This window comes from Bombina bombina, chromosome 8 (genome assembly GCF_027579735.1).
Source record: "Bombina bombina isolate aBomBom1 chromosome 8, aBomBom1.pri, whole genome shotgun sequence".
NCBI classification, from domain to species: domain Eukaryota; kingdom Metazoa; phylum Chordata; class Amphibia; order Anura; family Bombinatoridae; genus Bombina; species Bombina bombina.
In genome coordinates, this window is record NC_069506.1 from 354,382,442 (window position 1) to 354,398,051 (window position 15,610).

Consider the following 15,610-nt stretch of genomic DNA (forward strand, 5'->3'; position numbering starts at 1 on the left):
GACTACAACGTATCCTCCTCATCAGACTTATGAGGGGGGGGGGCAACCTGCATAGCAGTAGCTGGAACAGAAACCTTACTATCTGAATGTCTAATTTTCCTCTTGCATTTTCCCAGCATAGGAAAAGTAGATAATGCCGCAGATACCACAGAAGATACCTGTGCAGCAAAATCTTCAGGCAAATAAACTCCTCCAGGAGGATGAGAGAAACTGCAGGGCACTGTATGTGATGCCATAGAGGCTTGGGACGTTTGAGCAGAAAGTTGTGGCATTGCCTGAACAGCATCATCCTGAGAGACATTGGGCTCAGAGGGCAACAATTTATCTTCAAAGTGAAGTGTTCTAGCTAAGCATGCAGCACAGAATTGCATATTCAAAAGTATTTGTCTTGTCAATGTCCATAATACTAAATATAAAAATTCCCCAAATTGTAGAATTTTTCTTAAATACACTGTCACTGTAAGAATTTTTAATACCACAGCCGCTTAACGTTATGCAAAAAATTCTTTAAAATAATAAACCATATAGGCCCCCTACACCTTAGACAGGCTGAGGTGCCTTACCATAACACTTATACACAATTTGGCTGCCAGATGTCTCTAAGACGATCATATAGTAGATCAACACTGAAGAAACTGAAATTCAAAGACTCCGCTCCGCTCTGCTATTATATATAACAGCAGAGAGAAGTCACATGACCTGCATAGCGAGGAAACTGAGCAGCAAGTAAAAGGCACGTTTCCCTCTGCCTACAACACCGGAGCTTAATTTACACAAACGATCAAGCATTGTGTCAGTTAACCTGTTCTAGCTAAGCAAGCAGTCTGTCAGTTAGCCTGTTCTAGCTAAGCAAGCAGTGTGTCAGTTAGCCTGTTCTAGCTAAGCAAGCAGTCTGTCAGTTAGCCTGTTCTAGCTAAGCAAGCAGTGTGTCAGTTAGCCTGTTCTAGCTAAGCAAGCAGTGTGTCAGTTAGCCTGTTCTAGCTAAGCAAGCAGTGTGTCAGTTAGCCTGTTCTAGCTAAGCAAGCAGTGTGTCAGTTAGCCTGTTCTAGCTAAGCAAGCAGTCTGTCAGTTAGCCTGTTCTAGCTAAGCAAGCAGTTTGTCAGTTAGCCTGCTCTAGCTAAGCAAGCAGTCTGTCAGTTAGCCTGTTCTAGCTAAGCAAGCAGTGTGTCAGTTAGCCTGTTCTAGCTAAGCAAGCAGTCAGCAAGCAGTCTGTCAGTTAGCCTGTACTAGCTAAGCAAGCAGTGTGTCAGTTAGCCTGTACTAGCTAAGCAAGCAGTCTGTCAGTTAGCCTGTTCTAGCTAAGCAAGCAGTGTGTCAGTTAGCCTGTTCTAGCTAAGCAAGCAGTCTGTCAGTTAGCCTGTTCTAGCTAAGCAAGCATTGTGTCAGTTAGCCTGTTCTAGCTAAGCAAGCAGTGTCTCTGTTAGCCTGTACTAGCTAAGCAAGCAGTGTGTCAGTTAGCCTGTTCTAGCTAAGCAAGCAGTCTGTCAGTTAGCCTGTTCTAGCTAAGCAAGCAGTTTGTCAGTTAGCCTGTTCTAGCTAAGCAAGCAGTTTGTCAGTTAGCCTATTCTAGCTAAGCAAGCAATGTGTCAGTTAGCCTGTTCTAGCTAAGCAAGCAGTGTGTCAGTTAGCCTGTTCTAGCTAAGCAAGCAGTCTGTCAGTTAGCCTGTTCTAGCTAAGCAAGCAGTTTGTCAGTTAGCCTGTTCTAGCTAAGCAAGCAGTCTGTCAGTTAGCCTGTTCTAGCTAAGCAAGCAGTCTGTCAGTTAGCCTGTTCTAGCTAAGCAAGCAGTCTGTCAGTTAGCCTGTTATAGCTAAGCAAGCAGTCTGTCAGTTAGCCTGTTCTAGCTAAGCAAGCAGTCTGTCAGTTAGCCTGTTCTAGCTAAGCAAGCAGTCTGTCAGTTAGCTTGTTCTAGCTAAGCAAGCAGTCTGTCAGTTAGCCTGTTCTAGCTAAGCAAGCAGTGTGTCAGTTAGCCTGTTCTAGCTAAGCAAGCAGTGCGTCAGTTAGCCTGTTCTAGCTAAGCAAGCAGTGTGTCAGTTAGCCTGTTCTAGCTAAGCAAGCAGTGTGTCAGTTAGCCTGTTCTAGCTAAGCAAGCAGTGTGTCAGTTAGCCTGTTCTAGCTAAGCAAGCAGTCTGTCAGTTAGCCTGTTCTAGCTAAGCAAGCAGTCTGTCAGTTAGCCTGTTCTAGCTAAGCAAGCAGTTTGTCAGTTAGCCTGTTCTAGCTAAGCAAGCAGTTTGTCAGTTAGCTTGTTCTAGCTAAGCAAGTAGTCTGTCAGTTAGCCTGTTCTAGCTAAGCAAGCAGTCTGTCAGTTAGCCTGTTCTAGCTAAGCAAGCAGTTTGTCAGTTAGCCTGTTCTAGCTAAGCAAGCAGTCTGTCAGTTAGCCTGTTCTAGCTAAGCAAGCAGTCGGTCAGTTAGCCTGTTCTAGCTAAGCAAGCAGTCTGTCAGTTAGCCTGTTATAGCTAAGCAAGCAGTCTGTCAGTTAGCCTGTTCTAGCTAAGCAAGCAGTCTGTCAGTTAGCCTGTTCTAGCTAAGCAAGCAGTCTGTCAGTTAGCTTGTTCTAGCTAAGCAAGCAGTCTGTCAGTTAGCCTGTTCTAGCTAAGCAAGCAGTGTGTCAGTTAGCCTGTTCTAGCTAAGCAAGCAGTGCGTCAGTTAGCCTGTTCTAGCTAAGCAAGCAGTGTGTCAGTTAGCCTGTTCTAGCTAAGCAAGCAGTGTGTCAGTTAGCCTGTTCTAGCTAAGCAAGCAGTGTGTCAGTTAGCCTGTTCTAGCTAAGCAAGCAGTCTGTCAGTTAGCCTGTTCTAGCTAAGCAAGCAGTCTGTCAGTTAGCCTGTTCTAGCTAAGCAAGCAGTTTGTCAGTTAGCCTGTTCTAGCTAAGCAAGCAGTTTGTCAGTTAGCTTGTTCTAGCTAAGCAAGTAGTCTGTCAGTTAGCCTGTTCTAGCTAAGCAAGCAGTCTGTCAGTTAGCCTGTTCTAGCTAAGCAAGCAGTTTGTCAGTTAGCCTGTTCTAGCTAAGCAAGCAGTTTGTCAGTTAGCTTGTTCTAGCTAAGCAAGCAGTGTGTCAGTTAGCCTGTTCTAGCTAAGCAAGCAGTTTGTCAGTTAGCCTGTTCTAGCTAAGCAAGCAGTCTGTCAGTTAGCCTGCTCTAGCTAAGCAAGCAGTCTGTCAGTTAGCCTGTTCTAGCTAAGCAAGCAGTCTGTCAGTTAGCCTGTTATAGCTAAGCAAGCAGTCTGTCAGTTAGCCTGTTATAGCTAAGCAAGCAGTCTGTCAGTTAGCCTGTTCTAGCTAAGCAAGCAGTCTGTCAGTTAGCTTGTTCTAGCTAAGCAAGCAGTCTGTCAGTTAGCCTGTTCTAGCTAAGCAAGCAGTGTGTCAGTTAGCCTGTTCTAGCTAAGCAAGCAGTGTGTCAGTTAGCCTGTTCTAGCTAAGCAAGCAGTGTGTCAGTTAGCCTGTTCTAGCTAAGCAAGCAGTGTGTCAGTTAGCCTGTTCTAGCTAAGCAAGCAGTGTGTCAGTTAGCCTGTTCTAGCTAAGCAAGCAGTGTGTCAGTTAGCCTGTTCTAGCTAAGCAAGCAGTCTGTCAGTTAGCCTGTTCTAGCTAAGCAAGCAGTGTGTCAGTTAGCCTGTTCTAGCTAAGCAAGCAGTCTGTCAGTTAGCCTGTTCTAGCTAAGCAAGCAGTGTGTCAGTTAGCCTGTTCTAGCTAAGCAAGCAGTCTGTCAGTTAGCCTGTTCTAGCTAAGCAAGCAGTCTGTCAGTTAGCCTGTTCTAGCTAAGCAAGCAGTCTGTCAGTTAGCCTGTTCTAGCTAAGCAAGCAGTCTGTCAGTTAGCCTGTTCTAGCTAAGCAAGCAGTGTGTCAGTTAGCCTGTTCTAGCTAAGGAAGCAGTCTGTCAGTTAGCCTGTTCTAGCTAAGCAAGCAGTTTGTAAATTAGCCTGTTCTAGCTAAGCAAGCAGTTTGTCAGTTAGCCTGTTCTAGCTAAGCAAGCAGTTTGTCAGTTAGCTTGTTCTAGCTAAGCAAGCAGTGTGTCAGTTAGCCTGTTCTAGCTAAGCAAGCAGTGTGTCAGTTAGCCTGTTCTAGCTAAGCAAGCAGTGTGTCAGTTAGCCTGTTCTAGCTAAGCAAGCAGTGTGTCAGTTAGCCTGTTCTAGCTAAGGAAGCAGTCTGTCAGTTAGCCTGTTCTAGCTAAGCAAGCAGTGTGTCAGTTAGCCTGTTCTAGCTAAGCAAGCAGTTTGTCAGTTAGCCTGTTCTAGCTAAGCAAGCAGTTTGTCAATTAGCCTGTTCTAGCTAAGCAAGCAGTTTGTCAGTTAGCCTGCTCTAGCTAAGCAAGCAGTTTGTCAGTTAGCTTGTTCTAGCTAAGCAAGCAGTGTGTCAGTTAGCCTGTTCTAGCTAAGCAAGCAGTGTGTCAGTTAGCCTGTTCTAGCTAAGCAAGCAGTGTGTCAGTTAGCCTGTTCTAGCTAAGCAAGCAGTTTGTCAGTTAGCCTGCTCTAGCTAAGCAAGCAGTTTGTCAGTTAGCTTGTTCTAGCTAAGCAAGCAGTGTGTCAGTTAGCCTGTTCTAGCTAAGCAAGCAGTGTGTCAGTTAGCCTGTTCTAGCTAATGAAGCAGTCTGTCAGTTAGCCTGTTCTAGCTAAGGAAGCAGTCTGTCAGTTAGCCTGTTCTAGCTAAGCAAGCAGTTTGTCAATTAGCCTGTTCTAGCTAAGCAAGCAGTTTGTCAGTTAGCCTGCTCTAGCTAAGCAAGCAGTTTGTCAGTTAGCTTGTTCTAGCTAAGCAAGCAGTGTGTCAGTTAGCCTGTTCTATCTAAGCAAGCAGTGTGTCAGTTAGCCTGTTCTAGCTAAGCAAGCAGTGTGTCAATTAGCCTATTCTAGCTAAGCAAGCAGTTTGTCAGTTTGCCTGTTCTAGCTAAGCAAGCAGTTTGTCAGTTAGCCTGCTCTAGCTAAGCAAGCAGTCTGTCAGTTAGCCTGTTCTAGCTAAGCAAGCAGTCTGTCAGTTAGCCTGTTCTAGCTAAGCAAGCAGTCTGTCAGTTAGCCTGTTCTAGCTAAGGAAGCAGTTTGTCAGTTAGCCTGCTCTAGCTAAGGAAGCAGTCTGTCAGTTAGCCTGTTCTAGCTAAGCAAGCAGTTTGTCAATTAGCCTGTTCTAGCTAAGCAAGCAGTTTGTCAGTTAGCCTGCTCTAGCTAAGCAAGCAGTTTGTCAGTTAGCTTGTTCTAGCTAAGCAAGCAGTGTGTCAGTTAGCCTGTTCTATCTAAGCAAGCAGTGTGTCAGTTAGCCTGTTCTAGCTAAGCAAGCAGTGTGTCAGTTAGCCTGTTCTAGCTAAGCAAGCAGTTTGTCAGTTTGCCTGTTCTAGCTAAGCAAGCAGTTTGTCAGTTAGCCTGCTCTAGCTAAGCAAGCAGTCTGTCAGTTAGCCTGTTCTAGCTAAGCAAGCAGTCTGTCAGTTAGCCTGTTCTAGCTAAGCAAGCAGTCTGTCAGTTAGCCTGTTATAGCTAAGCAAGCAGTCTGTCAGTTAGCCTGTTCTAGCTAAGCAAGCAGTCTGTCAGTTAGCCTGTTCTAGCTAAGCAAGCAGTCTGTCAGTTAGCCTGTTCTAGCTAAGCAAGCAGTTTGTCAGTTAGCCTGCTCTAGCTAAGCAAGCAGTCTGTCAGTTAGCCTGTTCTAGCTAAGCAAGCAGTCTGTCAGTTAGCCTGTTCTAGCTAAGCAAGCAGTCTGTCAGTTAGCCTGTTATAGCTAAGCAAGCAGTCTGTCAGTTAGCCTGTTCTAGCTAAGCAAGCAGTCTGTCAGTTAGCCTGTTCTAGCTAAGCAAGCAGTCTGTCAGTTAGCCTGTTCTAGCTAAGCAAGCAGTGTGTCAGTTAGCCTGTTCTAGCTAAGCAAGCAGTCTGTCAGTTAGCCTGTTCTAGCTAAGAAAGCAAAGAAAACCAACTGCCAAATTTTAAGTTTATACATAAATCCCTGTATAAAACATAAGCCACACACATACTAGTAAAGTATTTCAACAAAATTAGCCCAAATAGGAAAAATGTCCCAATAAAGGGAAGATTGACCCCTAGGGGCATATTTATCAAGCTCCGAAAGGAGCTTGATGCCCCATGTTTCTGGCGAGCCTGCAGGCTCGCCAGAAACAGCGAAACAGCAGTTATGAAGCAGCGGTTACAAAGACCACTGCTCCATAACCTGTCCGCTTGCTCTGAGCAGGCGGACAGACATTGCCGGAAATCAACCAGATCGAGTACGATCGGGTTGATTGACACCCCACTGCTGACGGCCTATTGGCCGCGAGTCTGCAGGGGGCGGCGTTGCACCAGCAGCTCTTGTGAGCTGCTGGTACAATGCTGAATACGGCGAGCGTATTGCTCGCCTTATTCAGCGAGGTCTGTCGGACCTGATCTGCACTGTTGGATCAGGTCCGACAGACCTTGATAAATAGAGCCCCTAGTCTCAACATACATAATGTGCCTGCCCACTGTCAATGAAAATCCTGTATAAAGGAATTTAAAAATGTCCCCATCTACTGCATATGACATATTCTTCTGAAGTGCAAGTCTCCAAGACCTAGAAGACAAAAGCCCTTATCTGCAGTCTAGGTGTCCGGCAGGAAGACAGCTCACAAGGTGTGAAAGGACACATACTCCTTACAGAGACCTCTAGAAAAAGAAAGAACAGAGTAACCAACACTGGCTTTCTGTACCATGGGCAGCAATGTGTTAGGAAACAAAGCAAGGACTACCTCACAACTTCCTAACTGCTTAAAAGCCACCACTACTTTACTGAAGAGATTGACGTGGACTCAGCTAAACCCAAGTCTTTGCTTGCAGGGAAAAGTACCCAAAAAAGGAATTAATTTCTTCAGACACCAAACTTCACCTCCTCCATTGACAGAGGCAAAGAGAATGACTGGGGATTATGGGTAGGGGAGTGACACTTAACAGCTTTGCTGTGGTGCTCTTTGCCTCCTCTTGCTGGCCAGGAGTGATATTTCCACTAGTAACTGAATGACGTTGTGAACTCTCCATATCTTAGGAAAGAAATAAAGAGCTAGATTTACTTGCAATGTGCACTTATAATAAATGTATTATTATTTGGTGGAGTGATAGTGGTCTCTCTAAATATGTGCTTACAAAATGTAAACTTTTCTGCTTTTGGTAATTGTTTTGAGGATCTGATATTCTGGTTGTAATATCCTGGAGAGTTTACTCTTTTTATAAAGAACATTTTAAGTTTACATTGACGTTTGCCTAATGAGCAGATCACTATATTGTCAGTTTAAATAGAAACCCATTTTTTTCTTTCATGATTCAGACCGAGCATGCAATTTAAATGACTTTCCAATTTATTTCTATTAACTAATTGGAATGGTTCTCTTTGTATACTAATTGAAGAGAATACCTAGGTAGACTTAGAAGCTGCCGATTGGTGGCTGCACATGCCTCTTATCATTGGCTTTCAGCTAGCTCCCAATAATGCATTACTGCTCCTTCAACAAAGGATAGCAAGTGAAAGAAGTAAATTAGATAATAGAAGAAAATTTGAGTATTATTCGCATTGATTTCTTCTATTCCATTGTTTGGATTTTTTACAAACTATAGCCACTTAAAGAATATTGAGAAGTAGAGTTGTACGTGCGCAATACAGATATGTCTGAACCCTTTATTCAACATGCTGTGGAGGGCTCTTAACTTCTGTATCCTTCTTTCCACAGGGCAAATGGTTCTCTACCAGATGGCACAGAGATAGTAAACAACACTCTGCTATTCAGAGGACCAGTCACTTACAGTCTGTCTGGGACATACATCTGTGAGGCCAAAAATGCTATAGGAAGTCAAACGGGTCAAGTGGAGGTAAATGTGACAGGTAAGCAAGACAATCTCACCACATCTTTTCTGACTCCACACTGTCTGCTCTTTAAGCTAGGAGTGTCCAACCAATGATAGACACAGAAATTGGGAGGAGACGCGTTATAGGAGAGACGCTAGAAGATATAGAAGATTGGGGAGAACAAGATGTGAGAGAGGGTGGAGAGAGTCATAAGGGTGGAACAGGCAAAACAAACATGGACAGAGGGATTCTGAGAGTGTGAGGGTGTAGTGAGCACATAAACCATACTGACACAGTAAGGGAGGAAGATGGTAAGAGAGTGGGATCTAGAGAGAGCAATAATGATGGACTTATTGAGGAAAATACTGAATAAGGCACACTGAGACAGAGACATACTGAAGGATAGAGAGGAATACTAAAGAGTTGAGGGATAGAGTGAAAGTGAACAATACTGAGTGAGGAATACAGGTTGAGTGATGCCAGTTGTGCAGCACTGATGGAGAAATAACTAGAGTGAGCAATGCTATAGGAAGGTTTCTAAGTAAGAAATACTGAAATCAGTTTAGTGTATGTCTGAATCACTTTGTGTTATAAAAGCAGCTTTACTCTGATGACATGTTTGTATGTTGTGGAGCTAAGTGGTCTATGTATTGTAAGTGGTTGTGGAGCTAAGTGGTCTATGTATTGTAAGTGGTTGTGGAGCTAAGTGGTCTATGTATTGTAAGTGGTTGTGGAGCTAAGTGGTCTATGTATTGTAAGTGGTTGTGGAGCTAAGTGGTCTATGTATTGTAAGTGGTTGTGGAGCTAAGTGGTCTATGTATTGTAAGTGGTTGTTCACTTCCTTTGAGAGGACATGTTGTGGATGCTGTTTATTTTAATGTGTGTTATAGGAGATGCTACATTGTATTGGCTTATGTAGTGTTCATTGTGCTTGTGTGATTTGCTGTGTGCTTTGTGTTGTAGTTTGGAAGTTGCAGGGTGCATATATGTATTGTGTATATTATGTAAATTGCGTTTTTTTGTGTAATGCAGATTTGTTAGTTTGTGACTCTGTAGGGCCATGTCAGTCAGGTTGTTTGTTAGCTGGCACTGCCTACACATAGTGCCACAGCTGCTGCACACCTCTGCAGTCATACAGAACAATACACTACATTTCCTGGGTTCCCGGAGGGTGCAGATCGAGGCCTAGCCCAGGAAACAGACAGAGCATGTAACATTATGAGCTGCCCAGCCCTCCCCTGAGCCAGGAAACGCACACAAGCCTGCACATGTCACACACAAAGCCCTTTGTAAAAGGAACAGAAGGGAGGGGCAGGATCCCCCTAGGGAGAGTCTGGTTATTCACCTCCCCTGTGTACTTGCTTTGTATGGAGTGTGATGTGTTGAATGCAGTCAATTACTTATAGGTGCCTTTAAAACAACTGTACTGTGATTGTTTGAAGTGGATGCATCTCTCTACACAACAGCAAAAAAACATTAAGCTGTTCAGGATAGAGCTAAATTAAAGTTGTGTGACTTCATTATTGTTACATGTTCTGTATATATGATTCTTTATGGTGAGAGTGACAATGTTCTGTGCGCATGAGTAAGCCTTTAATAACCAGTGCTTCAGTATAGGAGACAGACCCTGATGTCTTTCTAGCCGTACAAACAGGAAGTTAGATAGTACATGCACACAAAAGACCTTAAGTAACAAGTTTATTGGTCACTGTGTTGGGATCTCTGGTTTCTTAGATGTTATGAATCTGTTTGGCATAGAGTAAATTGCATGGGTCACATTTGTGCTGGTCTCCTATTTTAGCTTTGGCTACTTTCTTTATTAGCTCTTGTCTAGTCTCTTTTTGATGGCTTTTCTATCTCAATAACCTTTCAAGGAACTTATCTCTGGTCTTCCCATGGGTATAGATATGAAAGGTTTTTTTTCTGTCTAGGTTTGTGTGATTTTATGATGACTGCTGATTGGAATGCATCTTCGATACTGTCTTCTTATTGGCTTCTTCTTTCACATAGTTTTCTGTCTGCTTGGTGGCTGGTGAAGGTCTGTTTGGTTTATCTTTTGGTGGATGATTCTAATCTTCCAACTGGTTGTCATTATTGTTTGTCCAGCATTCTCATGGCTTTGGATGGAACCCATTATCTCCCTTTACCTCCTTCCCAACAACCTAAACTTTTTCCTCCTTTTCCCACTCCTACCTTTTTCACCCAAGCAGGGACGCAACCGTGTGGGCAACAAAGGCAGTAACAAAACAAAAAAAATAGCTGTAATTTCATCTTGCTGTATTAAGACATTCATGTTTAATATAGAAACAGGAATATTTTGAGTAGCAACCTGATATGTGAACTTTTTTTGTGTGTGGAATATGCAGGTTTTGAAATTAAAGTAATACCAGAAAAAGATGGGAGGACATAATTCATTAATATAATAGATATAGGGATGCTGTATACCAACTTAAACTTTGTTCTGTTATATTAATGGGATAGTCTAGTCAACTTTCATGATTCAGATAGATGCAATTTTAAGCAACTTTCCAATTTACTCTTTTTATTAATTTTTCTTCATTCTCTTGGTATCTTTATTTTAAAAAGAAATAATGTAAGCTTAGGAGCCGGCCCATATTTGGTTCAGCACCTGGGTAGTGCTTGCGGATTGGTGTCTAAATGTAGCCACTAATTAGCAAGCACTACCCAGGTGCTGAATCAAAAATGGTCCGGTTCTTAAGCTTACATTCTTGCTTTTTCAAATAAAGATACAAAAAAATAAAGAAAATTTGATAATAGGAGTAAATTAGAAAGTTGCTTAAAATTGCATCTATCTGAATCATGAAAGATTAATTTTGTACTAGAATATTCCTTTAATAATACGTTAAACTCTCAAAATGTTGCAAATAAAACATGAAAACATAGTAAATATAATTGAAAATGTTTGGCATTACCCACTCAGTCTTTACCCATTTGGTAGTATTATATTTTAACTCAAACGTTTTTATTGATGCAAATCAAACAGACATTCATGTCTGACGTCAGTATTGTTAGTATGGATAAATGCATAACCCAGACATATATTTAATACAATTTATAATTCTATTTTATCTATTGAAAGTGAATGTTAAATTGGTTTCAAGTGTCCCAGTGGATTATGACTGACTAACCGAAGATGTCTTTGTGAACCAAACTTTAGTTTAGGATAAGTAGTGATAGGACCAGTTTGGGTAAAAATATACAATAACCAGAGATAGTAGCATGGGTGACAGTGGTCAACCATCTCGGTTTGCGTCACTGCTCTTGGGTTTTTAGCATGTAGCCTGAGCCTGACTTTGTCCCTCTCCTTGTCTTTTCCTACCCAGAATTCCCTTTCACCCCGACTCCTCCAGGGCAGCATGAGCGGAGCGCAACCTCCATGTTCTCAATGGCAGTGATCGGGGGCATAGTGGGAGGAGTCGTGTTCCTTGTGATCGTTTCAGTCATCATTTTTCTGTTGGTGAGGAGAAGGCATCACACCTTCAAGGGGGACTACAACACCAAGAAGCATGTCTATGGTAATGGATACAGCAAAGCGGGAGTGGCACAGCACCCACCCATGGCCCAGAGTCTGCAGTACCCAGAGGATTCTGATGATGAGAAAAAGCCAGGTCCAATAGGGAGCAGCAGTTATGAAGAGGAGGATGATGAGGGACTAGAGGGGCGCAAGTTGGGTCCTAAATATGATGATGAATCAAAACGCCCATATTTTACAGTGGAAGAGGGGGACAGGCGTGGCTACGGTGAGGATAGAACGCTAGGGTACCAGTATGAGCCAGAGGATCTGCCTGACAACTTGGTGCCACAAAATGATGGGTCCTTCATTTCGAAGAAGGAGTGGTATGTGTGAGAGGGGTGTAATGGACCCACAGACACATGCAGATGGACGCACATTCATGCCCTAACCCCTGAGCTGGGGAGAGACCTAAGGCAGGGACAAGGGGGAGTGATGATTACATGATCAGAGCTTACTTTTGTATTTGGATATATATGAATATAATCTTATCGTTTTATATGAATCACAATAGCAGGGCCCATGAAACCAGGAGAGATTGCAGGCACATGTATATCCAACATTCCTATATACTGGTTCACAACATGACATCTAGTATACTAACACAGAATTGTGCTATGCAGTTCTGCGGAGCTATGCTGTGATACATACACAAAAAAATGCAGAATACCCTTACTTATGGTGTTTATAACACTATTATTTGTTCATAACAGCATGCAATAACACTCAGCAATGCACTTGTTTAGAAACCAGTAGTGTAATACATCATAGCACAGTTAAACGCACATATGGCAGCACTAGAATATAGGATACACAAACATCAGGGTTACTGATATATGCACTGCATTGAGACATACAGATGCATATCTCTCAAAACACACTTCAAAGCAAAGAGAGATGTTGTGGTTCCCGTCTATGCCAACTTACACCCCATGCACCATCATCTTACACGCACGTGCACGCACACATGTATGCTGCCTTCCTCCATTCCTTGTCCCAAAACACTGGAATTTCTTGTCCTGGAATTATTTTTATTTTTTTCTTTATTGTTGGTCTAATTTTTGCCTGTGAAGATTTTGTGCATTCCAAGGATATAAGAAAGAGACTACTTTGCTTCCACTACACAGTTAATGGACTAGAGACACTGGTAGTGCAAAGGGCAGTTTATTACTGGTCTGTGGGTTTACATTATATATATATATATATTGTGCATCTCTCGTCATGTCTGGATCACAATGGATGTTTTTTATCAAGGACTTTGCACATAAAGATTGTTCCCCTCCTTATCTGCAACCAAGTGACACTGCACTTACAGAAAGCAACCTAACAACTATCTCCCTAACACAGGGATACATAATGCACATCATCGTAGATGGCTCTACAGCAACAGTTGTTAAAATATCACCAAGAAATCTAAAAAGGGAGGTGCAAGCCCAGCTGATGCTGACTGTGGGAGCATCATTTCTAAGCCGCTGCATTGTCTCATCTACTGAAACCTGCTAACTTACCCATTCTATGGAAACTTTTTGCAATGCTGCTGCTTTACAAAGACACCATCCTGTCTGGCTTATGTTCTACTCTATAGAAAACAAAATAAGAGATGGAAAATCTATGTGGCCTCAAATCTGAGATGAGAATGCAATCTGTTCCCAGTAAAGCCTTAAGGATATTCAGCAACTCACATTCTCTTATTACGGCAAATAACTGGTGTACAGGGCACTATTCCTCTGCACTGTAAATGTGTTGGACTTGTGTAATATAGCTGACTGGACATCCCTGGGGCACCTTATCCAGATTACTAGTTACTGGAGGAGACATTTGTTATATATTCTCTGTCTATATTGTGCTATATTGACTGACACAGGTTTCTCCACAAGCTACCCTCCATGATGCCATGATTCCTAAGCTGTCCTTAGAGATGACTTGTGATGGAGCTTATTTTAGTAAATATAGCCCATAGCAGATCCTGAGCAGTGAAAAAACTCACACCATGTATTTGCACACACACAACAGTGATTATGTGTATACACATCATTAGAACATCATACATATCGAACACTACAGATCAGTGCACTCTTGTTGTACAATATAAATCTCAATGGCTTTATACATGTCCTCCTGCAGGTAATAGCTGTCTAACATGCAATAATCCCTTACTGAATATTGATAAGCTAATTTATCTAGCAGGTAGTTAGATACATTCAGCAGGGCTCTGGCAAGGTTAAGTGCAGCTTGGACTGGAAACCATAAAAGGAGAAAAAATGATGCCAAGAATTGTAATAAGGATACATTTCATTGGGTATCTGTGCCAGTACCCATAATGAACTGTTCCTATTATATTACTGGCTGTTATAGAGAACTAGACTGGAGCATGAAGACTCAGCACCTCTGAACATGAATGAAGGTAATCATCATTCCTAAAACGTACATTACAGGGGAAAGACCCACATCTCTGTATCCCAGTGTACAAAGCCGCAACAGGACATATAGAGATAGCATACCCAAGTCTTAATGATGGGACAGAGCACTTTCAGATCTGAATTTGGCCTTGTAGCATCACAAAATCACTCTGTGAAGGCAGTGGCATGGAGAACAAATCTGAGCAAAGAGAGTCAATGCTCCATATAAGCATAGAACCACAAACTATATTCTGAGTCTAGGGTGGCTGTGTCCCACAAATCAGAGCAGCATACTAAATATAAATTTTGGGAGGCAGTGGTCCCCAATATAAGTAAAGAACATTAATAACCCTAAAAGTCTACAGCTGCATAGTATATGATCATATAGAGGAGCAGCCCCAAATCTGAATGTAGATAACTAGTCCTAAATTTAAGCACAGAGACCAAGTAACTATGAACCTAAATATACCCAGATCTCATATTAGAGGGTCAACACCACATAATTAATCATTCTTACTAAAATAATAATTATTTAAGTTGACAATTTTTGACTATGGATCTTAAGTCACCAACTGAATTATCCCATAAAGACCTGTTATAGACTGTGTGTAGAATTACTGCAAAACATATCTATGTGTGCAATACAGTCACACACTGCCATATATATATCTTACTGCCATACATATTCCCATGTGTGCACTGCAATTCACAAACCTCACAGTGTAAATGTATCGCTGTATATGTTACTTGTGTGTGCTGTACACACTGCCATCATTATTACTGTCTATGTGTGTGGGTATACATATTCCTGTATGCGTGTGCAACCATACATGTTACAGTGTGTGCCAAATCTAAACGTTCTTCAAATGGAGTTGACTTATATTACCAAATTTGCTTGAAATCCAATACGGTACGTGTTTTTTGAATTGTGCAAATATACAAACATTGAATATTACACATTTAATTCATATGTCACAGTACAAATGAAATATTATTAGTACATTTGAAGACAAGACAGATATATATGTATATAACAGAAATAATAATGTATAAAAATGACAAGTTCTCGATTATGTGTATACATTTGGATTTCCCTTATATAACTCCAGTAGAATAAATAGCTGTGGGGGGGGGGGGCCCCTATTCTAGTTGAAAAATATATTTTTTTCTAAAAAAATCTTTATGAAAAACTGTATGTGGATTTTTTGGTACCTTTTTGGTTTATACGTTTTTCAACTGGAATAGGATCAACCTCAAGTAAGGAACGCTCAGGTCTCTTTGTGGAAGCATTTTTTTATCCTCTTTTTGGGATGGAGGTGAGTATAAGAGCTATTGGATTGTCTGCTTAATATAGTGCTGTAACATTGTAAAGGATCCCTCACCCGAGTGCCGTGTTTCTGACATACTTTTGTCTACGTATTGTTTGTTGAGGAAGTGATCACCCATTTGTTGGGTTGGTTTTAATTTTGGGTATTGTACAAATTTAATGGCAACTGTTTAAAAATGATGTAACTTTTATAAAATAAAGAATTATAAAATATACTTTTTAATTAGATTTAAAGTAATGTGTTTTCAGTGATCTATACCACTGGTTACATTCCGTGTTTGTGTTTTTCTTATACCTTGTTTTTATCAAACACATTATCATGGAAATAGAGATTGCTATTGCTATGAGGTCTGTAAACCAGAAAGGATTAACCATTTAGCAACTGTAGGGTTAAATGGTTGTTGGTTAATCAAAGAAGAGATGCATTCATCAAAGTACCTAAACCTGATTAATGAAGCTTTGCTCATGCAGAGAGATTGTGAAATCCTGACCTGTGTCATCCCTTGAGAACTAAATGCAACATATCTGGTTTATTTACACTGCAATCCCAGCTTTCTTTACTATTCATTGCTACTCCTTTTAG

The 15,610-nt window shown here is 41.6% G+C and overlaps 1 protein-coding gene across 1 annotated transcript in view; it reads left to right on the plus strand.

Annotated features, from left to right (window-relative positions):
* NECTIN1 (nectin cell adhesion molecule 1) overlaps window positions 1-15,242 on the plus strand; it is a 34,921-nt gene extending 19,679 nt beyond the window's left edge. Inside the window, exons 4-5 of the mRNA XM_053689821.1 lie at window positions 7,654-7,805; window positions 11,114-15,242. Coding sequence (XP_053545796.1) covers window positions 7,654-7,805; window positions 11,114-11,637 — 676 coding nt within the window. The 3' untranslated portion in view covers window positions 11,638-15,242. The remainder of the gene's footprint in view (window positions 1-7,653; window positions 7,806-11,113) is intronic.
* Window positions 15,243-15,610: the final 368 nt, after the last annotated feature.